The sequence below is a fragment of the Amblyomma maculatum genome, chromosome 9, assembly GCF_055883805.1.
Source record: "Amblyomma maculatum isolate TAMU_Amacu chromosome 9, ASM5588380v1, whole genome shotgun sequence".
NCBI lineage: Eukaryota > Metazoa > Arthropoda > Arachnida > Ixodida > Ixodidae > Amblyomma > Amblyomma maculatum.
This window is the reverse complement of record NC_139352.1, coordinates 7492546-7519833: the sequence shown is the minus strand read 5'-3', so window position 1 is coordinate 7519833 and position 27288 is coordinate 7492546. Positions and strand designations below refer to the sequence as shown.

General features: G+C 45.9%; 1 protein-coding gene and 1 non-coding gene across 2 annotated transcripts; both read right to left on the bottom strand.

Moving 5' to 3' along the window:
- Positions 1-205: 205 nt before the first annotated feature.
- On the bottom strand, positions 206-25977 carry LOC146178190 (uncharacterized). The gene is made up of 11 exons (XM_084579647.1): positions 25596-25977; positions 23603-23687; positions 21021-21294; positions 17561-17700; positions 16793-16948; positions 15542-15604; positions 14319-14413; positions 9075-9148; positions 8295-8532; positions 2996-3095; positions 206-407 (listed from the first exon to the last, which is right to left on the bottom strand). The coding sequence occupies exons 1-11, from the start codon at positions 25975-25977 to the stop codon at positions 206-208; spliced, it is 1809 nt and encodes a 602-aa protein (XP_084435773.1).
- TRNAP-CGG (transfer RNA proline (anticodon CGG)) lies at positions 1518-1590 on the bottom strand. The gene has a single exon. It is a non-coding gene; the product is annotated as a tRNA-Pro (tRNA).
- Positions 25978-27288: the final 1311 nt, after the last annotated feature.

Sequence of the window (27288 nt, the reverse complement as noted above, 5' to 3'; positions counted from 1 at the left end):
AGTTTAGATGCTCACGGCAAGATTGCAATGGAAGCAACTGCGGCGTTAGGTACAAACGAAAACCAACCTGGAAATGAAAGCCAGAATCCAAATTTATTTCTTGAACCCCGAAGTGCGTGAAAGAAAAAAAAGATATCTGTGAGGACGGGGAAGCCGGTTAACTATAAAGAAGGAAAAGAATGTTGAGCAGTCATGTCCCTGGCTTTCAAAACTTGGCGCTGACAAAGTCGGACACAGAGCGGTACTCGGGAAGTGCGAGCCGCCACGAGTGGATTTCATCCCAGGCCTCGGCCTCCTTCCGGTCGGCCGTGCGCGCGAACTTGCTCTGGTACACCTGGTAGAGCTGGTTCGTCAGGTGCGCCAGGCAGGCTACATTTGTGCGCGGGTAGTAGCCTGCCCAGTTGCCCCTGGTGGCAGAAACAGTGACAGCCAACACAGTTATTCGTACTCAAGGGCGTACGCTGGGACCTATGTCAGTTGGGATAGAGAAGGAAACAGAGATTTGACGTGACGGCAAGATTTAAAAAGGGAAATGAGGTGAAACTGCTACTAGATCGATTGATCGATCGGTAAGTAAATAAATAAATAAATAAATAAATAAATAAATAAATAAATAAATAAATAAATAAATAAATAAATACTATCTTTATAATAATAATAATAATAATAATAATAATCATCATCATCATCATCATCATTTATTATTCCCTTAAAGATCCCCCTTTACAAACGTTCACTGATAAGCTACCGCATTTTAATGATAAAGAAACCACTTTTACTTCAAAAGTCATTTTAATGCGCAAACCTTTTTCGGCTCATTGGCTGCGCAAATGTTCGCAAAACGTGACATTACAGACAAAAATATGTATCCACCGGGAATAGAACCATTATCCCGCCAATCCCCAGCAGAGCGCGCACCCCACAGCGTAACGCCGGGTTCGTAAGAAATTAATCGTAATTCTCGTCTAGCGTGAGGATAATAGTAGCGATAACAATGACGATGCAGCTAGTGGCAATGATAATGATTACAGTAAGATCATAATGACACTGCAGTTAGGGACAATGAGTACGGTAGTAGAGATGGTAATGGCGCTGCGGTTAGTGATAATGATGACGGTAGTAGAGACGACAATGACGGTGCATTCAGTTAATAATTATGCAGTGACAGTGATGACAACAGTATTTATTTTTTTTTTTATCACATACTACGGACCAAACATGGTCCAAGCAGGAGACAAGGACGATTCAGTTAATGAAACATCTTTTCGCCCTTACAGCCCTGTAATATATATATATATATATATATATATATATATATATATATATATATATATATATATATATATATATATATATATATGAAGGAAAGAAGCCAGCAGTCAGCGAGGCCAAGGAAAGCATTGGGGAATGTACTTTGTCTTTTTATTTTTGTTTTAATTTTTACTTCGATAATTATATAAATTAGTAATCTGTTTAGGGGAAAGATAATTAAACACAAAGTAGAAGGAAAAATAACGTGCCGATGGTGGGAACCGAACCCACGACCTCCGAATACCGCGTCCGGTGCTCTTCCAACTGAGCTACATCGGCCGCTGTCCCCCCTGCTACTTTCTTGGGTATTAATGTTGTCTGTATACGAACCTTGAGAGTGTTCACCAGCGCCACCCTCAACCATAGCGGTGGACGTGGAACGTCCTGTATTACCGCCAGCGTCACGTAGAACGTGATCAAGAGCGAGGGCGAAAGCTGTGCTAGAACCCTCTTACGCTACCTATGGCTTCAAGACTGCCAGAACCGAGACGACCGTAAGCTACAAGCAGATAAATGAAGGGGAAATGAGGGTGCTCGTTATAATACATGAAGGAAAGAAGCCAGGAGGCGGTGAGGCCAAGAAAAGCATTGGGGATTGTACTTTGTCTTTATTTTGTTTTTAATTTTTACTTCGATAATCACATAAATCAGTAATGTAATCTGTTTAGGGGAAAGATAATTAAACACAAAGTAGAAGGAAAAACAAGAAAAAACACGACCTCCGAATATATATATATATATATATATATATATATATATATATATATATATATATATATATATATATATATATATATATTCAATTTCAAAACTGAGGAGATAAAAATAGCAGACGATCAACGCGGTTCATTCCGCAGTGTGTGCATTACCACGTGGCACGTCGTGTGCAGCTGTTCTCCATGCCCCTCGCATCCTTCACGGAACCCACGCCCGACTTCCCTCCATGCAGCTGCAACAGCAGATTCAACCTCTCCACTCTCTCTTGCTGTTTCGGCTACCTTTTGATCTTCTGATTAGATGCCGATCGCTTACCCTTCTCTACTCTTCTCCTGTCCGCACCTCAGCTCTCCTCAACTCAGCGGCATCGCTCAACGCCAGATGGACAGATTGAGAAGACGGCATTCGTATGGCAACATTTTAAAATTGAGTGCACGCACCACCACCTCCGGATGAATTTTCAAGTAAAATGCGGAGTAATTTTTTTTTCTTCGCGCAAATCACTGACGCTAGGCTACACAGCCATTTACTTCCAAACGATGATATTAAGAATTTTCGTACTTGACCTCCCTAGTCAAAAGGCTGTAGTGAAAAGAAATGTGCCTTTGGGCACTGATAAAAAGCGTCTACATAGCTCTAACAAAGACGTTCCAATTATTTCTACTTTAAATATTTGATTCAGTGTCCGTTAAGACAGAGATGATTAGGCCCCTAGCCCTGCTCGCTCCGAAGAAGAAACTTCTACAGAAAAGTAACAAGCCTTTCTTTGATTAAGGAACTTCATAAATGCATTGAGAATACAAGACAAGTTAACTAAGGCTTATTGAAGCTGCGCATTTTTAACCAGTATGGCTATGTTCCTGCATTTCATTAGCATATTAGTTCTTTTTGTAAGACACACTTGGGGATTGAAGAATTTTATGTAGGTGTCTAAATAAAAAGCAAAACAAAAATAAACATGGCTTACTTCGTGATAGTTCCGATCTCTCTGTAGATGGAGTACACGTTGGAGTGCCTGGACTCGGTTGGATGAGAAGGGTTCAGGTTTGAGAACACGATCTGACCGGCTGCACAAATAAAGAATCGGTCGAAAATGTAAAACCTTGAGTAACAGCCAAAATTCATTAAGGAGTTAAGGTTATTTTTGGCGCTGCGCTTTCTGAGTGTACTTATCGCTTTTAAATTGTTTTGTAGGAAATATCGCGAAATATTGTTACAGACGAGGAAGAAGAAGCGGGCAGTGGCGTTTGCAGGAGCGGCGGCGCTAGGTCCGCCGACAAACATTAAAATCGTCTTATCGTCATTGTTCATCTTATTGCGTTCACTGGCTTGCCGCCCTTTAACAATATTTCACTCACAAATGCTCTCACAGAAAAACTGAAAGGCGCAACTTCAAGCTCAGGGAAGTAGCTTGACGGATAACTTTAAGCTAATTTAGGCAAGGCTATATCAATATTGTTGATCAATATTGTTGTAGGCAGATTCAGTTCAATGAAATAGGTCGTTACAAGGCTTACGAGACTGCATCTTGAAACTTGATAAGAAGCCGGTAATGTCGACCTGCTGTTGAGTGACACAATGGGCTTAGGTCGGAGTATATCAGAGGAAATAGATTACGAGCGCTGAGAGTTTCAGAGCTCAGGTAAACCAGTTCTCCACTTAACTATACGGTGTTGCATTTCGAACAAAATGTTTGCTTTAGTACAGTCATTATAGGCTCTATATATAGGACGTGCTGCTCATCTTGATACTGTCATGAAGCAATACCCGGTAGACTACAGTAAGCATGTCTCCGTTGCATGACTTCAAGAGGAAATTCGGTCATTCTTAGGCTGTGCTCGTCCAAGATATCCAAACATACACTCATAAAAGATGCTCAGCCCGGTGGTGTGGACCCTCTTAACTTGTGCGCTACGCACAGGGATGAAGAGAATTGGACTCTGTGCGTCTCATTTGTTGCTGCGCCTTTTTAAGCATTCTCATGCATGTCCCGCAAGATAAGAACTCGCAAGTTATGAAGTTTGTGAATTCACATTCCCATATTAGTTGAAATTATTCCCAGGTTCCACATTGAAGCTCTGTTTTAACGAGATGGCATAACTACTTTGTGCTCTTAGTGCGAATAAAATTTCATTATTCAGCCTTCTGTGTAGCTTGGTTCTACGCACGCGAAACTTTTGCTTTGTGTATAATTCGAACAAAAACTTCTATGCTATTGCTGAACAGAACGCACCTGGGATTCACAAAGATGCGGTACCAGATGATGGGTTTCTTACACCTAAGAAATCTTGAAGCTCGGGCCTTAGTTCAGACCTTTTACAGCATTTGCGTGGCTTGTCCGCCTCGTTCTCAATACGCAATTTCGAGCTATGTCTTTTGTGTCAACCGTAGTAGTTGGGAGTTATTGGCGCTTCTCTAAATCGGGTCATGATGCGCCGATCACAAGCTGATATTAAGATCGCTAAAATTGGGTCTTCAATATGAATGTGAAATATATTGCCTAAAATGAGATAAGTTGCTTAAGACGTAACTAAGGTAATCGTGATACTAGTATGAAGACAATGGGGAAGAGCGGGCAGTGTTAATAACCTTGATGACGGTGGCTCCGAACGCCGGAGGATTATCACGAACACAAAACGCGTCGCGTGCAGCATTTGTTATATGTACGTAAAAATAATGCACCAGAAGGTGCTCATCTTACAAAGAAAGACGGATAATTGCTAGTAGGAAGCGAGGAAAATATTAGTGAGTGAGTAATCTTTAATAATAAATGGAGCTGACACGAAAGCTTATTTAAGGTAGAAGTGTGGTAGGGTCAGGGAGGTCCAATTGATTGTCTGAGATGTAGACAAGGTAATCGCAGATGTTCTTAGGAGAATTGAAAACTCGTTCAAACTGCGCATTTAGTGGTTGCTCGCCAAACAATACTCAGCATAAGAGGTGTGACTCCATCTGTCGGTCGGAGAGCGTAACGCGCCCCGATACGAAAAAGCGCGGGACGGTGGCGATTGTTCTGCCCCATCAGCGACAGGCGCGGCGTATTCCTAATCGAAGCTAAGAACAGCAGAGCAGCTCTGGTCAGGCCTATCGTAAACTTTCAAATGTGCAAATCAAGAGCATTGCTTACGTGGGGTGCCGATATTAGGGAAAACAAAGGGGGGAAAAGGGATGGTGCGGGAAAGTGGGGACGGTGCTAACAGCATTGATTGCCGCGGCTCCGAATATCAGAGGAGGTATTATGAAGGTAAACCGCGCAGCTTCTGCAAATTCTGGGATATCCGGGAAACTTGTAATGGGGAAGCAGATTGCGATGATGAGGCAGATCCACAGAGATTGAATGTTTACACACGTAACAAATGTGTGCTAGAAGGTACTAACCAGGAAAATGAAGCCCGAAGATTGCTCGTAGCAAGCGAGGAAACTAGGTTTGGTCTTTGCTTGGTATGGGAGGAGGGAGAGGGGGTTGACTCCCCAAAGCTATCAGGAGCATTTCAGTACACGGGCGCTTTGGCCGTGTACTGTGTGCCCGACAACCTATCTTTGAATCGGTGTTCAGCAATGCCATATGACAACGACCACCTGCCACAGGCGTCGTACACATTCTTTTTTTTTTTTTGCTCACCGCGCTGCAACGTCGAGTTTTCAGCAGAACGGGGACTTTGACGCTGGTGTGTGGAAGTTAATTAGACAGCTTTAGTAAGAACTCGTCTGCGCTATCCTTCCGGATCCTCCTTTGCGTAGACACCTTGTTAATTGATTAATTAGCAATTCCTTAATTAGTGTCTCTCTAAACTTACACATACACATTAGCACATATTCTTGAGCTACCATATTATGTGAAAGACCACACGACATAGATATACAGGCCCGCTTTAACAAATCCGGGCGGACATGTCTACGTATACCATTTATAAAGGTAGCATATTTGACTTGGGCCCCGACCACGACCACGACCACGACGGCCACGACCACGACAGGGCCCCGACCACGACGACCCCGACAATATGCGTGGGTTTGATTCCCATCTCAGCTGCTCACCTGAAAGGTGAAGGCTAAGGCACTGTTATGTGGTCTTGTGACGTCACATAAACAGACGATAAATCAGTTCCCGGCCATTATGCCGCCGTTGCGTCTGTCGTTCGTGCCATTGCTAAGAACAGAACAAGGGACCAGCGTCCCCTTAAAGAGAGACTCGATATTGAGTGACTGTAGTCCGGCAAAGCCTGACTTTGACTTCTGAACTTTGTCTTTAATGAGCACTTTTTGTGCAGTGAAAGAGCTCATGGCATTCTCACTTTCATTTAAGCCTTGAGGCAGCCGTCATAATGTAGACTGAAATGATGCTAATATCACAGCACATGGAAAACCACACTCCGGCGCACAATGCCTGCAATGAGACCATGGACTTGAGAACTTGGTCACTGCAGAAACTGCATTGAAATAATGTGAAAGTCTTAACACTGCCACGACGTTTTTGTAATATTATTTGCTTTACTTTTTAATGAGCTTAATTCTTTTATTTTGCTATTGTTTGTAATTTTTATATTCATATTTTCACTTTTATTTGTCACTATGATTATAATCTTCATCAGTAACGTATTACTTTATTATTAATATTAATTACCATCATCATTTGTTTTCATTATTTCTTTACACAGCCTACTAGTGCTTTCGCATTAGTAAATGGTTTACAGGAAAGGAAATGTGCAGTGTCACTTTTTCCGTCACTGCTACACTAAGGCACTAAGTCTCGCTTACCAGACCTGGCTTCACTTTTTGCGTCCACGGTTTGCCGTACCATACCCTTAACGGCGGAGCTTAATTGTCCCCAAAATTTTTAATGCTTTTACAATAATAGCCGAGCAAACTGTACAAGAAAACCGCGTCGCAATGGCATACTGTTGGAAGAAGGGGAACATGTGCTTTTATATCTTTATGTGCTGTTGCCTTAGCGGCCTTTCAATCTGGAGAACATGAACGAACTTTACCAACAGTATGTCATTCAAAAGTCATATTTCCCAGGTGCACGCGGTGCTCCAGTTTGACTCTGTCGCCGTGATCACCGCGGTGCGTTTCGCGTCTTTCAACTCCTTCACAAGGAAGTGGCATTAGCGCCCATTGGCAGACCCGCGCACAATTTTCCTCTTCTTCGTGCTGACGCGCTCTAATACTGAAATTTCTCTTCGGTGCAATAACACTTTCAAGTTGTGTTTTCCTCCCCGCATGAAAGCAAAAAAAAAAAAAAAAAAACAATTACCGCAGGAACGCGTACAAGAAGAACAAAGAACACTAACAACTTCAGCTGTAAGCGAGCCAGCTTTCGGGTTCGTTCTCCTTATTTTCTGCTTTTTTAGATTGTTGTTTTTGGTGAAGCTTATTGAGGACAATGTTGCTGTTGTTGTGGCTGTAGGAAGAAGGAAAAGAAAATGCACGGGCCTGCTACTGGCTCTGTAGCTGAGCCACCTCCGCTGCCTCGTGCAGACAGAAGAGAGAAAGTGGTTGGTTGGTTGGTTGGTTGGTTTGTGGGGTTTAACGTCCCAAAGCGACTCAGGCTATGAGAGACGCCGTAGTGGAGGACTCCGGAAATTTCGACCACCTGGGGTTCTTTAACGTGCACTGACATCGCACAGCACAAGAAAAAAGAAAAAGAGGAGGGAGAGAAAGACGCGCGCCGCAACAGCCATCGTCCACCACCTAAGCGGTGGCGGGTGCAATGACGGCCTACAACAGATAAAATTCGGTGGCCGGCCAGCCCCCGCCGCACGCGGCGCTGACCTACCGTACCAGTCCCGTAGGGCCAGGAACAGCCACCGGGAATATAGCAAATGTCTTTAAATGAAATGCAGAATTCCTGTCGAAGCACTTACGGCTTAGGTGATTAGAGATATAGCAGGAAGACTTGCGGTTATGACTGAACAAAAAAAAAAAAAGAAAAAGCTTGTAGAAGGTTTACAAGCACCAACCGGCAACTAGCTATGAGACGCGTTTGAATCTCAATCAAGCATACTCTTTTTCTCGTGTTTTCTCATAGAAAATGGAAATATGGACGGCCAAAAATATACGAGTAAGGAGCAGTGGAAACGTACCCGTTAAATACATTCTTCTGTTAGAAGCATCCATAAATTCGAAGAAAATTTCGGCTCGTTTCTTGATAGAGTCATCGTTAGTAGAATGCTGCTGTGGTAACACTATCTCTGACCAGACAACGTCCCGTCAAACGCCAGAAAATGCGCAGGCAGCGGAGAAAGAGGAGCGCCGCTTCTCACCGGCCGTTTTGTTGATGCGCGCCGCGGCGAAGTCGATGATGGTGGCCTTGACGCCCCAGCTGTTGACAAAGGTGTTCTTGCCGTCGATGGAGAACTGGAAAAGCTGTAAGTTTGTCTCGTCCACCAGCACGTGGTTGAGGCCCAGGTCGCGATGCTCGAACTGCAGTGCCGCTTCTGCTACGGCCAGCGACAGCGCCACCTGCTGAAGGATGCTGCGCAACTGCAGCGCTGTGTCCAGCTGAAAAATATATAAAAGAATTGAGTGAGTAATTAAGCTCTAAACAAAAGCTCTTTACCGCGAAGCTCCTTTGTGAGGGAGGCACAGCAGCGCGATCAACACCCACAAATAAGGCGCAATGAAATGAACTTCCCGGTTAAACGAAGGAAATGAAAGGCTTTAAGGAAAGCGTAGAGAAGGAGGGGGGGCGTCGGACCCTTTCTGTGTCTGCCAGCAAATGTCGCCAGCTAGTGCTGCCAACTGTGGCGGGCCCCTGGTATAATATGCCACTACTTGCGCCAACGGCGGCTACCTAGGCGGCGGATGCCGAGCTATCAAAGCAGGCATTGTTTATCGCCTAAAATTTCCAGGAGTGACCTGTGGGGCGTGAAGAATACTACTATTACTATGTGATTTTGATTTCGGTGCTGCATATATCTGATAAACTTCTCTGGTACTTTGGCTATGTGAGGCCTGCCCCTAAATAAAAAAAAAAAATCAAGTATCAATCTGTCTGAATGCTTGCAGGGCTGGAGAAAACCCGTCGTGTTGTAACTCCTCACCTTAACTTGGGTGAGAGGCACTCCAGCATTGGCAAAGCAAAAGACCAGGTACGGTTGTGGAGTGTCCAGAGTGTCTGAAAAGAGAAGGTTGAAGTGACTGTTTTGTGGAGGCTGCCCATTGTGCAGCTGAACCTTTACATTTAAGTAGGCACTGAGCGACGATGTGACTACTACCGGAGCACAAATATAATAGCACTGTATATACAATATTTATTTATTTTAAATACCCTCATGGCCCTGCGGGCATTATTGAGGGGAGTGGCCAGCACAGATAACAAAAAATGAATACAATCATGGGTAACAGCACTACATATATTGTTCACTGCCCTGAGTTATTGCAAATTTCAACAATTCATGAAAAAAAAAAAAAAACGAGAAAAGAGAAAAAAAACCAACAAAAAAAAAAACAACTACAAATCAGCCACACAGAGTTCATGTGGCAATACTAACCGAAGGGCACATATGTCATGAGCAAGAAAAGCAGGCACTCAACTTTTTCTTAAAATGCTCGCGATCGTCGGTGAGTGCCACATCTGCTGGCAAGTGATTCCACTCGGATGATGTAGTTGGACACAATTAAGATCTGCTTGCAAAGAGTTGACATCATTAGCGTTTTTGATTTCACGGTACAGTATGCAATCATCTGCAAAAAGTTTGAGGATTTTATATTGTTAGGCAGATCATTAATGTATACAATGAATTACAAAGGTCCGAGTACCGATCCTTGTGGTACCCCAGACGTAACCGGCATAGAAGAGGATTGAAGACCCTTAACGTAGACAAATAGCGAGCGATTAGTTAAAAAACAACGAATTGGTTTGGGAACAGTAGTCGAAATCCATGCTAGAACATTTGGGTCGATATGAAGATGAGCAAGCTTATACAACAGCAGACTATGGGACACTTTATCGAAGCCCTGCAAAAATCTAAGAAAATGACGTCGACCTCTGAACCTACATCAAGAATCGAATGAATTTCTTTGCTGAACGATAATAATTGTGTTTCACAGGAAAACTGCTTCCTGAAACCATGTTGTGTAGGTGTAAAAAAAAAAAAATGATTCAAGAAAACTAGCTGAGAAAAAAATATATGCTCCATTATTTTACAGGAAATGAATTAATGATATTGGACGATAATTATATGTGAATGTAGGTATATTCGTGTGGTATATCTCCTGTTTGAAGCGATTGTTCACATATCTTCAGTAAAAAAATTGCGTCCGTACACTTTAGTATTCTTCAAGACTTTGGTGTTAATGTTATGAGGCCCGCAGAAGAGGAGATTTTCAAATTGTTCATTATGTTAATAATTCGGTTATAACTAAGCCTGACAGGGTTCATTGGAAAGCTGATGTTACATGCATAGTGTCTAATATCAGTAATGCCAGTTGTGGTACTTGAAAACGCTACACTGAAGGTCTCATTAAGGACAGGAAACAGAAGGATGAAAAAACTAAAGACATTGGTGAACCACATCGTGTCGCTGCTCCCATGCCCACTTTATGATTTATATGATTTGTAATATACAGTAAAAAATATAGGGGACACTTATGCTCCGTCTTTAAGGTACGACGCGATAGCGTTAATGGCTCCGCACTTGCGTATGCTTGTTCGTGTACATGTCGGGGCTAATTACCAATTAATTTGTGCCTCTAATATCTCGCACATGCTTCCTAGCATACAGTCCTAACCTGTCCAACTACCGGTCCCAGGCCGTATGAAAGTGCATACGTGGCCTAGGAATAGCGTGCCTCACTCGACATTTACGAATTCCGAAAAATACATTCCTATACCCCTTCCTCCCACCTCAGATGTGCAACTCGAGTTGGCAGCTCCTCCCTACTTTGTGATATAACGTGGTTTCGTTACGTAACACAAACCATCGAGGAATCACAACGAGGACATTTCAGCTGCCAACTATCCCTTAGCAGAGCCATGAATATGATTTTTCGCTTCCAACACCGACAAATTGGTCAAGTTAAGACTAACGAAATGGTCGAATGAGTGCGCAAAATGTTCAGACACCTGCCTCTAATCGCACATTTGATGTCACCACCCTACCCCCTAAATGTCAGTTTTAGGGGAAGTCATATCGTTTAATTGCCAAAATTTGACGAGCAGTAATTAGCGAACCAGTTCGACGTGGCCACCTGGGGCAGCTCGGCATTTGTTTGTGTGAACTGCTTGTTTTCAGCGATCCGCTCGACTTGCTCCCGTCAAGCCCAGGGAATAGAAACAGAAGGGTTTAGTACGGAACGCCGAACTGAAACTCGCGTAGCGAGGGAATCTTTAACGAAGCGAGTTTAATGAGGCGTAAGAGCAGGAAAGTAATTAACGGCCATGTTGCGAGCCTCGTGGGGGGAGGCGGAAGAGGAAGCACCCAAAACTGGGTCGTTTAATAACGACAGCTGCAACAGAAAGAACACGGGTCGTAAAAGGGGGCTGCTGGGCACCGTGCTTAACTGCCCGTGGAGATAGGGAGCCTTCCGCGTCGTGTTCAATACCACATCAAGTATGGGTGAAAAACAATAACAAAAAAAAAAAAAGCGTATGAACACAGTAAAGGGCAAAATTTGGCGCCAAGAAAGTCGTCGTCGGTATGGACGTCGTCGTTAAGGAGATAAATTGTGGTTACGACGAGATGCTTTACCTGAAACATCGATAGATGACACGAATGAGTGGCTGTGGAAAGGTCCAGCGCACGGAAAGGAAGACTGGAGGAAACAAGGGAGTATAACGGCTGAAGACGCAAATGGTTGGTTTGGTCTAAGGAACGTCCCAAACCTGCTCAGGCTATGAGAGACGCCATAGTGGAGGGCTCCGGAAGTTTAGATCACGTGGGGTCCTTTAACGTGAACTGATATCGCACAGCACACGGGCGCCTTACTTTCGCCTCATCAAAAAGCGGCCGTTTATTTAGGTACAGCAGTCGAGTGCTCTAACCCCTGCGCCGCCGCGGCATGGATGAAGACAGAAATAGAGCAGATGTATACAAAAAAAAAAGTACCCTTCTCAGCCCATCTTGTCCACCGAACATGAATATGGAGCAGATGCGTATGTGTCTGGTATTTTTATTGTCATGTAAACGTAATCTATTTGAAAAACATCGCAGCGTGTCAGCTGAAAAATTCTGCTAAACGATGCGTAGCAAAACGACGTAAAGACGCTGTTAGCAACGCTTAAACTTTCTCGCTGCTGCAGGCGCTCCAACGCTCCAGCAGCAGTGAAAGCAAATCGAACTCAATCTCAGATGAAAGACTTAGAAACTTTTCTGTCCACACTATGCATGGAATATGTGCTGCACGTGCATGAAACTAAATATAAAGAAACAACTTTTTCAAATTACATTGTGGGAAGTGGAGGCGTTCCCAAACAAATTTCACTGCGTTGTTTATACCCACTGCTTACTGCCGAATGCTTTAGTTAGGTATAGTTCATGGAGTGGAAAAAGAACATTGCCTCCTCCAAGCTTATTCCCAACTAAACAATCTAAAAAGGGTAATAAAGTGGGTAAACAATTCAGGTGCTGCCCTAATCTGTTATATTGACACATGTGATTCAAAGATGACGACGGAGAATTGAACGGGCGATTGGGAAACGACGACGAAGTGCAACTGCTCCGTCTCGTGCTGACCTAACTGGTTGTCGGTCTTCCTCGGTGCCAGAGTGCCTTCTGTGTAACGTTAGGTTACAAGTCTGGTGGATGCATTGCCGGGTATCGATCCAGTCCTGCATAACCAACCTGTCACTACGGAGCTTACTCCGGTACATCAGCGCCTCAGCCACCGCCTACGTGGAGAGCCCCCTGAATTCGGACCCCTTCCGGCCGCTTCCAGGTCGACGCAGCCTCAGACGGCCGTAGAACCTGCTGCAATGACATTTGAGACCAGGCTTCCCACGCACATCCTGTGTCATCAGCCGCGAACACCTCTGTCTTTTCATGGCGACATGTTCGAGGACGCCGAGGACTGGCTTGAGACCTACGAGCGAGTCGCTCGTTACAACGGGTGGACCGATGAGCGTAAGTTCCACAACGCGTACTTCGCCCTTGAGGAGTCTGCACGGGCATGGTTTGAAAACCATGAGGCTTCCTTTCCATCCTGGGCAGCCTTCTGTCGTGGCCGACCGCCGGGAGCGAGCAGAAGCTGCGCTACACTCGCGCAGTCAGTGCCAGAACGAGAGCGTGCGTATGTTCTTTGAGGACATGACACGCCTCTTCAAGCGCGCAGACCCGCACATGCCGGAAGAGAAGAAGCTGCGCCACCTGACGCGGGGATTTAAGCAAGAACTCTTCGCGGGACTGGTGCGCAGCCCACCGCGCACTGAGGCAGAGTTTCTCAGCGAGGCTGCGCGACCATGGAGACAACGCTGCAACACCGGGCCCGTCAATACAACCGTGACGTGAACACCATTGGGTCCGACGCACTCCCTATGCATGTCGGCGGCGACATGGACGCGCTATGCAACCTGATTCGTTCTGTAGTGCGAGAGGAACTGCAAGCCCTTCGGATGCCTTGCAACACATCCTTTCCTTTACTGGCTGAAGTTAACCGGGACGAGGTGCGTATGGCAGCTGAGCAACTGCCTGACGTTCCCTCCAGTTTGACGCGAGACTCACCTACGCGTCCGTCCTACGCAAGGCTGCCACGCCGGAACATGGTATCAGTTTGGTATCAGATTGAGAAACAGTTTGAAAGAGTAAAAAAGTTTGGGAAAAAATATTACGAATAAGCGTTGCTTATTAAAAGCTGCTACAGCGCTTGCGAGCACAATATGTATAGATAAACGTTTGTGTAGTCTGCATCCTTGCGCTATTTTGTTGCTGCGACGTTTTCTTAGGCGTTACATGGCTTCAGTGGCCAGGTTTGCAACTGCGTAAATTCAGACTATGTGCCTCGAAGTTTAACCGTGAGGCTACCTTCTCTACGGGATCTATCTGCGTTAAACTAAACTTCCTTCATTGATCTTATATTAGACGTAAATAAATACTACAGTTCATCCCATGAAGATAGTGCGAAATAAAGAGGAAAACACTTGCCCTTGCACCCTTTACCTTCGCCCTATGCGACAGTTTTAATTCTTGCCTCTATATATGAACACACATTCTTTCCTTGCATTGCATCTCATAATATTATGTATGGGCTCCACGATGGCGGTGTTAAGCGCTCAGGATTGCTGTTGGGTCTAATGCGGCAAATCTCCTGTGAAATCAGCGAACGTCCCCGAAAGTCGACCCTCCGCTTACCGGGTCCGTACTGGTGGTCCGTCCTTTTCCAGGAGGTGTAGTCTTTCCAGGCCTGTATCAGCTCTCGTGGGTAACGGTCGTGAAGGCAGAATATCCTGGCAGTGGTGGTCACACCACGAACGAAATAACAATGAAGAGAGAGAGGAAAAAAAAATGCAAGGTAAAAAAAAGGGATCGAGATTTATTTCACTGACACCCTCCCCCCCTCCCCCCTCCCCCCCCCAAAAAAAAAAAAAAAACTTCCGTTCAGCTAATTAGCAACAAGCGATCACAGTCCCCTCCCCCTCCCTTTTTTGTGTCGCTTTTGCGTTTTAGTGAAAGTGTATTCATCTAGCCGTCCTATCCCGAGCAAGAAAATTCTCCTGCGTTTCAGCCTAGTTACCGCAGCAATATATTTCCCGTGTGGCATATGGGAAAAGAAAATCGGAGCGAAGCGGATAGCCTTCAACCCCAGGAATTTCTAGCCGGAAGCCGCTACGGAACGCCTTAGCTAACGCCACTTTATTGACCGCAGCTAACGCCGCTGCCAATCACCCTGCGTGTTAGACTGCAACAAACTCTAACGCTCTGCATTGCAAGCCGTCGTCTCCATCGACTTGCGTCTGCGTGGAAACGCTTTCGCACGTCCTGTTCAGTTTAAATGCGCAAAACCCTACGATTTCTCATTTATATCATCGTTGGTGACAAGTCTTTCCATTTCCCGCATTTTGTCGTGATGCGTTTTCGTTTTCCTAATCTCGGCATTCCCTCATTGTTCACTTGAAACTTAGAAACTTGAAATAAGATACTAATAAAGTTGCGGCCTAGCACGAAGCAAATAAAGGTATAACGGTGCTAGACTCGGTGGTAGGCTTTTGCGAGACTCCAGGTCGGAGTTGCATTCATTTACCTGCTTAGAACGAGAAGCTTGCGCAAGATCGTGATCACGTTTGGTGACATCAAGAAAAGCCGTTTTTCCTTTCCTGCTGGTATCGATAAATACTCAGTCCCTAAGAACCGTATGAACCCATGAGTGGAATAAATAGCAAATGCATGAAGTAATAATCGCCTGCAATGGCTGAATTAAACGTGCACTCTCACTGACCTTCAATCACCATGGCATGGCCTGGTGAGATATCCATTGTCCACTTAAGTCTGGTTATTTTTTTCTCAGTTGTCATTCAGCTGCGCATATGAAAATTCAGAGCCTCGGAAGAGCTCATATGTGCTTTTGAGGAGCTCACCTTTTTGTGTTGGAGAAGCCTTCCGTGTAGAATTCAACCTTCTTTCGCAGCTTGGTGAGCTCCCTAAGTTTTGGAGATAAAAAGCAAAGGATTCAATTTTCCACAGCTGTGGTTGGAAGTAAGAAGCAATTCATTTCAAATTGTTCCTACTAAGAGATGTAGTAATCTAATTTCGGCTAGCTTTTTTGATGGCTTCATGGGATTTTGGGCAGCAGTCAGGTGGGGCTATGTGGTGCAATGTCGGATGAAGCATTGTTTAGCCTTATGAAGCAGTGTTACAAAGCAGCCTTTGGACCACTGATAAAATCTAATGTAATTTATTTATGATTATATTTATTGCCTCAGGCTGTCAAAAGCAAATGCTCCTTGTAATGCCAATAAAAAATAAAAAATAGCAATACGTGCTGAGCGCTAAATAAACAACCGTTCTCAGGACAGTGTTGGGAACGATGGTCCTGCGTGGAACCAGATGAGTCGATTTTTTATTTCTTCTTGACACGGTCAGTAATCCAGAATCACCTCATCCGTCTATGCACAGTTGGCACAGCAATTTATGAACCACTCAGAGGATGTGGAGGTCGGTCATATGCCTTTCTATTTCGTCAAGAAGAGCAAGAGGAGACAAGTTCGACAATAAGGAGCGAAATTTCCAGAAATGGTTCTTAGGAAACTTTCTCGGTAATAATTTCACGACATGAGGTCCCACATTGGATCGAGAGGAAAACAATTGGATACCCCCTTCTCACAAGCTGACTAAACCGTTTGCCACATATTATGGAAACTTCGTGGCAACGGAGCGTCGTTGCAGGACGCTCTGGAACGTTTCTTTCGGCAATTTATGCTGCCCAATTATATTAAGGTCAAGCTGCATTTCATTCTGGCGTCACTGGATGAATTGCCCGTCTCTTATAGCCGCAGTTGCTTTGGGGCGTTAAAACCCACAAACGAAGCCATTCTAGCGTCACTGGATCATGTTACCGTATACTTGCAGGTGCTGACCAGCGGTAGACGATATATGAGACTGGCAGAGTGCTTACGTGATTCCTCGATCCTGCGTCGCTACAAAACCTGTTACAATAATTCCTTCCCCCTCCTACGTCTAGGGGTGGATGGAGTAAGCGACCAGCTATAAACGATATTCGCATAATATTCGGTCACTCTGCAATTTCTAAAAAAAAAAAATAAAAAAGATTACCGTAGTTTTTGCGGGTAGTCGAATAAGAATAGGCAGCGTTTCTAGCGCAGACTCACAGGCTGATGGTGGCCTCCGCGTACAGGGTGTCCCAGTGCTTGACGATGAACTCGAGGTTGACCACCTTGAGCACGCATGTGCCTTCGCCCGTATGCAGCCGGAAAAGGTCGCAGTGCGTGCCCTCGGCGAACTTCACCGCGCCCTGGGCGTCCTTCCTGCGCTCAAGAGAGCCCGCGCATGCGCATTGCAAGCTCTCCAGAGACATCCCAGGTCTCCACGCTCAGTTACTCTCAGCAGACTTTAAATTAATGCTAGCTGTTTGAGTTGTTATTCTCTGGTCAATAATTAAAGTGAAGAGGCAATTAACAAACCATAGGCCGGGGAACTAGAAAGCTGCCAGATCATTTTATTTGACAGCGAGACAGCAGCTAGCGGTGGTAAGCACTTGTAGAATGGTCCAACCAACAGTTGGTAATGTAAGCAAAAAGCAACTACGAACGAAATAAAAGTTCGTGAACGAAATTGTAAATGGGCAATTTCAAAAGCAAAATATGCGTGCTTTAGAGAACCTCGTGATAAACCTTTTCTCATACAGTTCACAGAATGTCTCTATGAACTTTCTAATAAAATTCCTTTAAGGATGCACCAATGTAAATAGCACGCTCATCGTAAAACCTCACCAATTCAACATGCGTAGCCCGCAGTCTGTACTCGGGAAAATACGGCAGCTTTTCCAACGTTATTGTAAGTGCCACATAACAAGCTCCAACCGGACATTGCTACTCAGAGCACACCCTCCCCACGCGGATACCATCTGTGTGGCTCACATGAAACTCATCACGTCGGCGAACTTGAGCGGAGATGTCTGGCCGGTGACGCTCATTAGGTCTCCAAACATCAAGTTGCTCTCTTCGGAGTGCTGCGGCTTCGTTTGTTGCGCGGTTTCGCTCTCTGCTGAGTCATCGCTCTGGGAAAGAAAGCAATGATGATGGCCAGTGAGCATATAGTCCACGCGTACCTTGACTCTAGCGTACCTGGTATTAGGAAGCTTAGGAATGTTTCCCAGACAGAGTGGTACATGTAATGTACAAAACCAGCTTCAACACAAAATACCAAAAAAAAAACACGTTAACGCTAAGGAATACAGATTGGCTAACGATGGTTGATATCAGCGAGAGCCGCTACTTATTGTATAGCTACAGCATGAATGCCGAAGAGGTGGGCATGGGCAGAACTGGCACAGAACAGGGTCAACTGAAGAAACATGAGAGAAGCCGCTGTCCTACAGAAGACGTAATAACGCTGATATGGGTATGTACATAGGGCGTTTCACGTAAATAAGAGCAGTGAACGGCAGGTGAGTGAAACAAACGACACATCGTTTCCCGCCGTGTGGCGCCACTCCTCAGAGTATTTTTGAATTGCGCTTAGACGACACTGGTGAACCGCTATTAGCGATAGCAATCGTTAAAATCTGTGGCGGCTTTAAACGCTACAGTTAGACTGGCTGTATGACGGAGTATTACACGTCAATCATACGGACACACTCCAGCTATACTCCGTTTCATACATCAGGTGCAACGCAGCGAAAGCTACGCAAGTAGTCCGCAAGAAAAAAAAAACAGGAGGCGTATCACTACGCGCTCGTTCTGTAGGCGAGTGGTTCCTGACGAAACGGGCTCTATTCCGAGCATACACGTTTGCAATAACATGCTTCGCATGCTTAGACATCTTCACAGAGCGGATCTTATAGAAAAAATGCGCACCAAAGAACCATTTTCTCAAAAAGGGATGCGCAGCGCGGAGGGCACAGCCAGCGCCATCTGGTGGCACAGCTGGCAAGGTTGCGGGGCAGCAAAGCGCGGCACGAACAAAAACGACATAAAAAAACATACAAATTAGCCGAATCCGACTTTTTCTCCCTAAAAAAGGTGCTTTTTATGAATATGATGGCAAATGTAAAATGTATTAAGCTTGCAGACAAAGCAACTATTATTTTCTCTCGTCAAGAGCAGGCACTATTTTTTATCGCGGATGCGGAGAGCGCAAACAAGAGCTGTAGCTTTGGTAGTGTTGCACTTGATGTATGAAACGGAGTATAGCGACACGTGTCTCGCACACACTTGGTGCCCGGACGGTCTTAGAGGTGGCGTTCATTTCCAGCTGCACACTTCGCGAAGGTGTCCACCCGCTTCAAAGGGCATGGAAACTAACTCATCATTATCATCGCCATTGTCGTCGTCATCATCAATAAGCCAGACGTAGTTCAGGCGTCGCAGATAATTTCAGATCGAACGTGACTAAATCTATTTCTTTTTTTTTCTCTCGAAGACGATATGAGAAAGATTAATGTCGCCACTTTCGGTTAAAGTCGAATATCCTGTCAAAACAAATCACTACGTCTGCGGCATAAAATGCAGAGGCTAGGTATAGGGTTGGGCGCGAATCATCAAGACGCATTCTCTCGCTTCACCGAGACTGTCACTTCCCTACTTCGTGAATTTTTTCTCCTAAAGGCCTAAGTCACCTCGAATATTTATTTAGCATCTTTTATTAGCAAACAAACAAACAAACAAACAAACAAACAAACGAACGAACGAACGAACGAACAAACAGAGCATTAAACAAGTCAAGGATGACAGACAACAACCAGGCTCCTTCCCAGCTTTACTGATTTTAAGATATTAAGCCTTCGCAGTAGGGAACATATACCTAGGAGTCTAAACTTCAGAACTAACCCAAAGCCTCAAAACCCTGGGCGCTGTTCCTTGCATGTGACGTTCAGCCACCGGCTCCTCAGCTTGCAGGTTTGTGGGCATGTCATGGCGCGATGAACTATGTGCTATCCTAATGTAATAATGATGCTATGTGATGCTGCAATTTTGTTGTTGGTGATGCATTGCCTTCGGTGCGTCCTTTCTTTTTGTTATTTAGTAATTGTTATTATGCGAATGTATACGTACCCACTTCTATGGTCCTATTTTCAAGACCACACTATATGCAAATAAATAATAATAATAAAATAAAAGTATGCCTCAATAGTCTGATTAGAGAGTAGGACGCAACATTGGATGGTGTTTTGTACGTTTTATCTTCCTTTCCTTCCCTTTGTCTCTGCCAGTGTGCAGCCCTGACGCCACAGGAAACCGCTGCCAATAGTAAAGAAACGAAAAAGAAAACGCTAACAAGAATAGCTGTGTTATCGTTTAGAGAATGTATGTGGAATTATAGCATCAAAACCACGCCATGTCGAAAAAGGATGCCTCTGCTGGAATGTGGGAAATGGGTGCATTATTGATTAAAATGAAAGAGGCGCCATAGCAGTGTGAGCATCCTCTTCGACTGTCTGACAGAGGTACTGCGGTCAATTCCCTCGGGCTGCCGGATTCCCACCGGTTTTCTGCAGTGGGTACAAGCTTTCTAGAGGCCTTGCGCTCTGCCTCCTTGGGATTAAAAGGCCAGGGTAATATTTATTTGGGGTGACCTAAAGCAGACGAAAGCAGTTCGCCGTGTTTCTAAACACACAGGTATAAACGCGACCAGAAAATCCAATCGTCGTTATCATCGGGAATGCGACATCGGTGCTGCTGACGGCGATGCTAGTAGTTGGTTGTGCGTATATCAGTTTTCAAGGCGATTATTCGTCTATATCCTTGCATAATGCTGTGCTGCCGTGTAACTCAGTCGAAGCAGAGTCACGCACAAAAGTTCACGGGATGTCGATTCGTGGAAAATAAAAATGCGTTCCCTCAGTACGCAGTCAGCCATTATTTTATTCGATTACAAGGAACAGCATGCCTATCCGTGATGATATGTCTGCTTTTTGAAGCGCAAGCTTATCTATACCATATGATAGCCAAGGTCAACCTGGTAGGCCACTTGACCTATAATAAGCCAGAGGTCACCGAGTGGCAATATGGCTTAACCACTGTAGCACCTATGGTGTACTGCTACTTCACCTTTGACCTCTGACAGCATCACGTGTTCCCTCTTGCAGTTTACGGCGTCCTCGACTTCATACTCTTCCTAGTTTATCCACTGCAAAACATGTCTCCCCATGTCTTAACCTAAGTCTCATCAAAGCAAAGCAAAACGACGCTTGCGCTTCGCCTAACTAGATTTACCAGGGTTAAACCTCAGACAATTTTTGTTCACCAGCTTTATCCGACTGGGCAGAAATAATTGTTTTTCAAGAAAGCACATCCTGCAAACTTTTGTCCATGACTGTGTTAGGCCTAGCAGCTCCAAGAATTCTCACGGTATTGCAAAAAGCGCTGCGCGACGCACGTGTTCGATGAGCATGTCCGTTTCGTCGGCCGACCAAGTGACCTCGCTTTCGTCTGTCTCGTAGACGCGGTAGACGGGAGCGTCCAGCATCGACTCGTACTGGCTGAAGAATGCGTCGCCCGCGGCGTCCAGGCTCCTGGAGCGAGTGCGTCGCCACCAGGTCTGGATGCGCTTGGCGGCGGCCTGCCGGTCGCGCCGCTGCTGGGACACCGAGCGCCGCAAGAGGAAGCCTCGGGCCGCGGACTGCAGGCCCACGACCTTCTGCTCGAGCCACCTGTGGAAGACGCACCCAGCGCTCACTTCATCGTCGTCAGCCTGACTACCTACCACTACAGAACAAATGGCTCTCCAACATCCCTCTATCAACCATGGCCTGCGTTCGAAGCGGACACAATGTGCCCGTCCACATGACCCTTAGGCTTGCCCTCCTACATTCGCCTCCTATTAGACTGTAGCCAGTTACCGCGAAGAACCAATGCTGAGCGAGCATCGATCAGTTGTAGTGAGGGGTTTGCCGATGCGGCAGAAAGGAATCGCGGCTTGGGAGTTTTACAACAGTTTTTGTGGTCTCGGTGTGTCGTTCTGTGACAAGTATGCAAGGATGTACCCCCCCCCCCCCCTTCCCCACATCAAAACTTTTGTTTGCACAAACACACGCACGCAGTAGTTTTACAGAGGAACCAGTGCTATATACCGGAGGGTTACGGGAAATGCCTTTGTACAGTAGTGGACTTGGTTAAGTTGTTGATTATAATGCTGTATGTGCGGCCTAGGATTTGATGCATCTGGTCGGTTTGGACTTATAAAAAAATAACAAGCTGTGTTGCAGCGTGTTCCAGAAAGGCCTAACTGTGTGTCACAAATCTGTCTCAATGGTTTCCATTTAAGAGCTTTTTAAATAGAAACAAATTGGTTGAGTGGTATCTCTCCTCACCAGTGCTTTGCAAATGTATAAGCCGCATCATTGAACTGGTTAATCGGTGCTGAGACAGGCTTCACTGCCTTTTTGCATAAAACTGTGTGGACAAAATGAATTAGAACAATTCAAGACTTCAACAGTTTATGATCGATGCCTTACCCGGAAACTGTTTCTTTACGCCTGAGTGCTTAACGAAATGAGCCGGGCGAATGCGTGAACGCTACCGGGGCTCCATTTATAATGAACCATGCACCGTGCTCTACTTTCCCGTTAGTTTAGTACACTTTAAGCCAAAACAATATTCATTCAGATGCGTTACCCTCCAAATTGGCAAATACTGTTTACTGCAGGGCTGCTGCATGAAGCTGCATTCACATATACAGTAAACGTACAGCTAAACTTCCTATATGTCGATTCTCGCGCATGTGCAGGCTCCTCACTGAACCAAACGCTCAGTGCGACACGAAGTATATAGGTGTTGGATTTACACACGCTATATGGGTTTTTGCTACCGCACATCAGATATTGTAACAGTGCTTGCTTTTTGGATTGTACAATCAGCTAGCTGCTGGCGTAGTGCTCTTCGCCGGCATTGGTGAGCTTTACTTTCAGTTACGTTCTTTGGTTTGTGTGCACGCCAAAGGCGGATTAGTTGCGTCTGTCTAGCTTTGCAAGTGTACTTTGCAAGCCTAGGTATGATTACATTGCTATTAATATGTTGATTAATAAATACAGGCCAGAAGTTTAAATACTTTATAGCATGACAAACCTTGCGCACTGCTCGGACAGCATGGAAGCTGCGCCTCTTAATTTGCAGTCTTAGGATGGTCAAAAGTTGTATTTCTAGACGCTGTCAGTTGAAGAAGGTACAACAGTGGCGTAAAATTTTATTTTGATGAAGGCCTGTTTCATCCACGCCCAAAAGCAGACGCTCGACAAAAGGGTACATTTTCTTATAGGTCGCCTAATTGCAACGATCTGTAGCCGGCAGCGAACAAAAAGGAAAGTGGTTCTGAGATGTACATAGAGGCAGCCATAAGTCACGCATTGTTCTCCTTAAAATACACATTTCTGTTCAATTTAAAAGCGACAAGTCGCGTTTACATGATGCGATAGTCTCAAGCGCAGTGTAAGGGGAGTGCAGAAACACGGTGGAAGAAAGGGTAACCCTACCTTAATCAAAAACCGCTCCTTTCGAAACGTCGACTCACGCCGCTTTCTGTCACTTTCATATAAACGCGGCAGTAGGATACTCTTGGTAGGAAAGCGAGACGCCCATAAGACTAAGCGTGTGAAGAAAAACATAAGAAAAAGAAAGGAAAAGTTTTCGCTCCTAACATAGCTCCCTAATCGGCTGGGTCGCGATTGCTTTGAAAAGGAATTAAAAATAAAGATCCCTTAACTGTTCACTCACGGCGGAAGCCTGAATACTTGGTGAGATAAAATGTGTGAGTATGGAAAGAGCAGAACAAAGAACCTCTGTGGTGAGTAATGCGGAGTTGCAGACAATAGTGTGCGTGAGGGTGAGTGCCAAAAAAAAAAAGAAGAAAGAAAACACGCGTCTCAGTTAAATTACGCCTTCAACACAAGATACTTATTGGAAATGCGGCTCTGGATTTTGTAAGCTTTGCTAGTAAATAATTACGGCAAAACGTAAGCTTACTTGCTCGATGCAGGATCCGAGGAAGACACTTCAGAATCGCAGCTTCGGTTCAGTGGGGATCCCACAGGAGGAGCCATTGGTACACCTGTGTGAGAAACCTCACTATCAGTAAGATATTTGGAATAAGCTTTTCGGGTGATATGAAAAAAATTACGAGGGACTTTAGCGACTAAAGGAGTGAAAGGCTAAAGCCTGAGAAGTCTCATCTTATCTAGCGTTCCTGCCATCTGCAATCCGACACTTCAACGCGCGCCAAAGAACGCCACGCAACAGGAGCAATGGCGTACCATCCAAACCTCCAAACGTACACTTGTCAGAGAAAGTGACATATACTGTGCCTATCCTCCAGAAGTCTCATCTTGTCTAGCGTTCCTGCCATCTGCAATCCTACAATTGAACGCGCGCCAAGGAACGCCACGCGACAGCCCCCGCAAAAGCGGGACACAATTTATCTACGACAGTATGAGCCATTAAAGGCTTTCGCCTAAAAAAATGTAATTTCCTACGCAGGAAGCAGTTTCAGAGAGGAATCCCAAAATCTTTAGAGAGATAATAAATCCAGAACTTGCGGATGAAAATTTCAGGGGATCCCCGAAGTCACCTTATACGTGCAGTGAGGTTGTTGTTGTGGCTGTAGGAAGAAAGAAAAGAAAATGCACGGGCCTGCTACTGGCTCTGTAGCTGAGCCACTCCCGCTGCCTCGTGCGGACAGAAGAGATTTTAAACTGATTTATTTATAGGAAGGGAAAGGCGCGGTAACTATCTAAATAGGCAAGAAAGAAAAGAAGAGGGAGAGAAAGACGCGCGCCGCAACAACAGCCGTCGTCCACCACCACCGAAGCGGTGGCGGGTAGAATGACGGCCTACAACAGATAAAAATCGGCTGCTGGCTAGCCCCCGCCGCAAGCGGCGTTGACCTACCGTCCCAGCCCCGTAGGGCCAGGAACTGCCACCCTTCTCCCCCGTGCAGTGAGGTGAAAGCCTTCTGGTCGAGCAACAGCACTCACACAAACAAGGCCGCAGCGCTCAGCGCTCCCGTCGTGAGTCAGCCATCGAGGGGGTAGGAGCGACACCGTGCGTCCAATCCCACACTTGAATAAGCACTGCAACGAACGCGCGCTAAGGAACGCCAAAGCGAAAGCCTTTTATAGGCCCATAAATGTGTCCGTGCGTGCATTCGTACGTAGAAAGTGTCCCATACGTTAATAAACGTTTTAAACCTCTAATGTCAGACTTTGTCAAATCATTTAACAGGCGTAGTCATCCACAGCCAGTAAGCCATCAGTCACAGTTCAAGACTCAACAAACACTTAAGGATTCCGCCTTAAAGCACTTTAGTGGTCCAAAGTGCCTCCGATTTTTTATGGCGAAAGCCTTTAATGGCTAATACTGTCGTGGACAAAGTGTGTCCCGCTTTTGTGGCGGGTGCCGCGTGGCGTTTCTAGGCACGCGTTAAGTGTGCGATTGCAGATGGCAGGAACGCTAGATAAGATGAGACATCTGGAGGAAAAGCGCTGTATCTCTCACACTTTCTCCGACAAGGGTGCGTTTGGATGGCACGCCATCACTCCTGTCGCGTGGCGTTCCTTGGCGTGCGTGCAAGTGTGGGATTGATGGCAGGACCGTTAGACAAGGTGAGACTTCTCAGGCTTTCGCCTTTCACTACTTTAGTCGCTAAAGTCCCTCGTAATTTTTTTTGAGGCGCTTTAGAGTTTCACGTCCTGAATGTGCACATAGGCGACGACTACTGTGCTGGACGGCTGCGTATATAATAGCGGCTACCTAAGAGCCTTTGAACATTCACAGGCATCGGGCAGCAAAAGTTGCATAAAACAAATTACATTTATCTGCCATCAAAATACGGCTTCAGCGGTTGGGATTTGAGGCCGCGGCCTTTGGCCCAGCAGCCTAACGGGCACAGCAGCTAATTCGCCGTGGTGGGAGCACCAGACCTCAAGACAGTAAGTGGACAGTGACCAGCAGGCGAGCTTACCACGGCTGGGTTGCTGCTGCATCCCTTCGCCCTGGCTCAGAACCTCTGGGTTCTGCTTGTCCTCTTTGTCCGGCTCCATGTCGCCGAGGGCCGGGGACAACGCCGTCTCCGCTTCGTCGGCAGGGACGTCGCCCGTGGCCATCCTAGGAGCTGTCGTCATGGCTTTGGCCTTCTCGGGAACAGAACAGAGCGCGGTGGTTAAGGTGTAGGTTGTGGTCGTTGCTTGCAGAGACTTCACCGGAGACTCGCAGTGAGCAGAGAAGGCCAACGCACCTTGACGCTTGCGGGCCTCTTCCTCCTCTAGCCTACGCTGGAGCTTTCGGCAAAAGTAGTTGATGAAAGCAGCGATCACTAGCGTTGACACGACAGTAGCTATGAGCATATCGCAACCAAACGGCCCAGCTTCCGTTTGGTCTTCGTCCGACCTCCTTTTGCTTTTTCAAACAATAGTCCGATCCACCCGAGCTGGAACCTCGTTGTGCCGTAGGAACTCCCGTGAGGCACGAGTTCTTGTAGCGTGCTCAGTGCTTGTTATCTGGTTTTGCAGGGTTCTCATCCAGGACGCAAAGTGGGAGCTAGCTGTTATATTACCTGGTTGGCTGGCCCACGATGCCTCCACTTGCAATGGAAACTGCTCCCTTCTCCGCTCGTGGTATTTAACGCGTCTTTTTGCAGCAGTGGCTCTGAGTCGTGTGGCCTCTCCCAGGGTGCTCGAACAGCGGCAACAGGAGCATGCAGCGGCGTTCGAGAGGAGAGGAAAGGCAGCGGACGGCGGCTGGTTCCGGCGAAGCGCAGGCGTATAAAACAGCGGCTGGATTTTAGGGGCCAAGTGGCAACGAGCTGGGACGACGGCCTAAGCCCAGCTCGGTGGCCACTGTCGAGCCCTCATGGCCGAATTACTGCGCGTGCTCCTGCAGCAGCTCCTGCCGGCGGCGCACAGCCACCAGCAGCGTCTTCTTCGCCGTCTTCTCCTTTGCGTCGCACCTACGTAAGTATATTTATTCTCTACCACAAAAATTTTGTTCTTTCGAGAACAGAAAATCAAACTTCAGGATATATGAAATGCAACCAGTAGATGCTACTTGCATTGCAGGTTCTTGAACGGCAAGTTTTGAACAGAAGCGTAAAATATCTGACCTTGAAAGACGATAGAAAACAGTTGGCCTGCGTATACGGAAGACAAAAAAATATAAAGTGATTGGACCGCATCTTCTCTGCGGGTTTTTCCCATTTATCGCTTGAGGACAAGAAAAAGCAAAAAAGACAACAACAACTGCTGAATAACTCGACCAATAACATGGACTATGCAGTATGCCGCCACCAATACGCAGTGCTAACTTTTAGGCCAAGTGTTGAGATGCTAACAGGATAGGTTTATTCCAGGCGAACACTGTCCCGAGCACGAGATTGTGCCAGCCGCAGCCAGCGTCACGCGAGCAGCCAAGCTAACCGGCTAGACACTGCACGTGGCTACTGCCTACAGCATCTTCTGAAATATAAGGTCGCCGAGAGCCATGGATTCGAGGCCATCTAAGTATAGTGCCCACATATCGCTCATTGCTGACATAAATGTTTTATAATCTAAAATCTCCTGACAGAAGAGCCATCCCTGGTGTTCTGGTGGAAGGCGTCAGCTCAGGTTGTTTGCGCATCTCCCGGAGACGTGTCTGTGTGTGTGTGGCATTGCAGAGAT

Coding starts and splice junctions, on each gene's coding strand:
- LOC146178190 (XM_084579647.1), bottom strand. CDS start 25,977: ATGCTCATAGCTACTGTCGTGTCAACGCTAGTGATCGCTGCTTTCATC. Junction 17,701..21,020: donor CGGACATGCTCATCGAACAC/GTGCGTCGCGCA, acceptor TTTCTTTCCCAG/AGCGATGACTCAGCAGAGAG. Junction 14,414..15,541: donor GGCTTCTCCAACACAAAAAG/GTGAGCTCCTCA, acceptor CACCACTGCCAG/GATATTCTGCCTTCACGACC.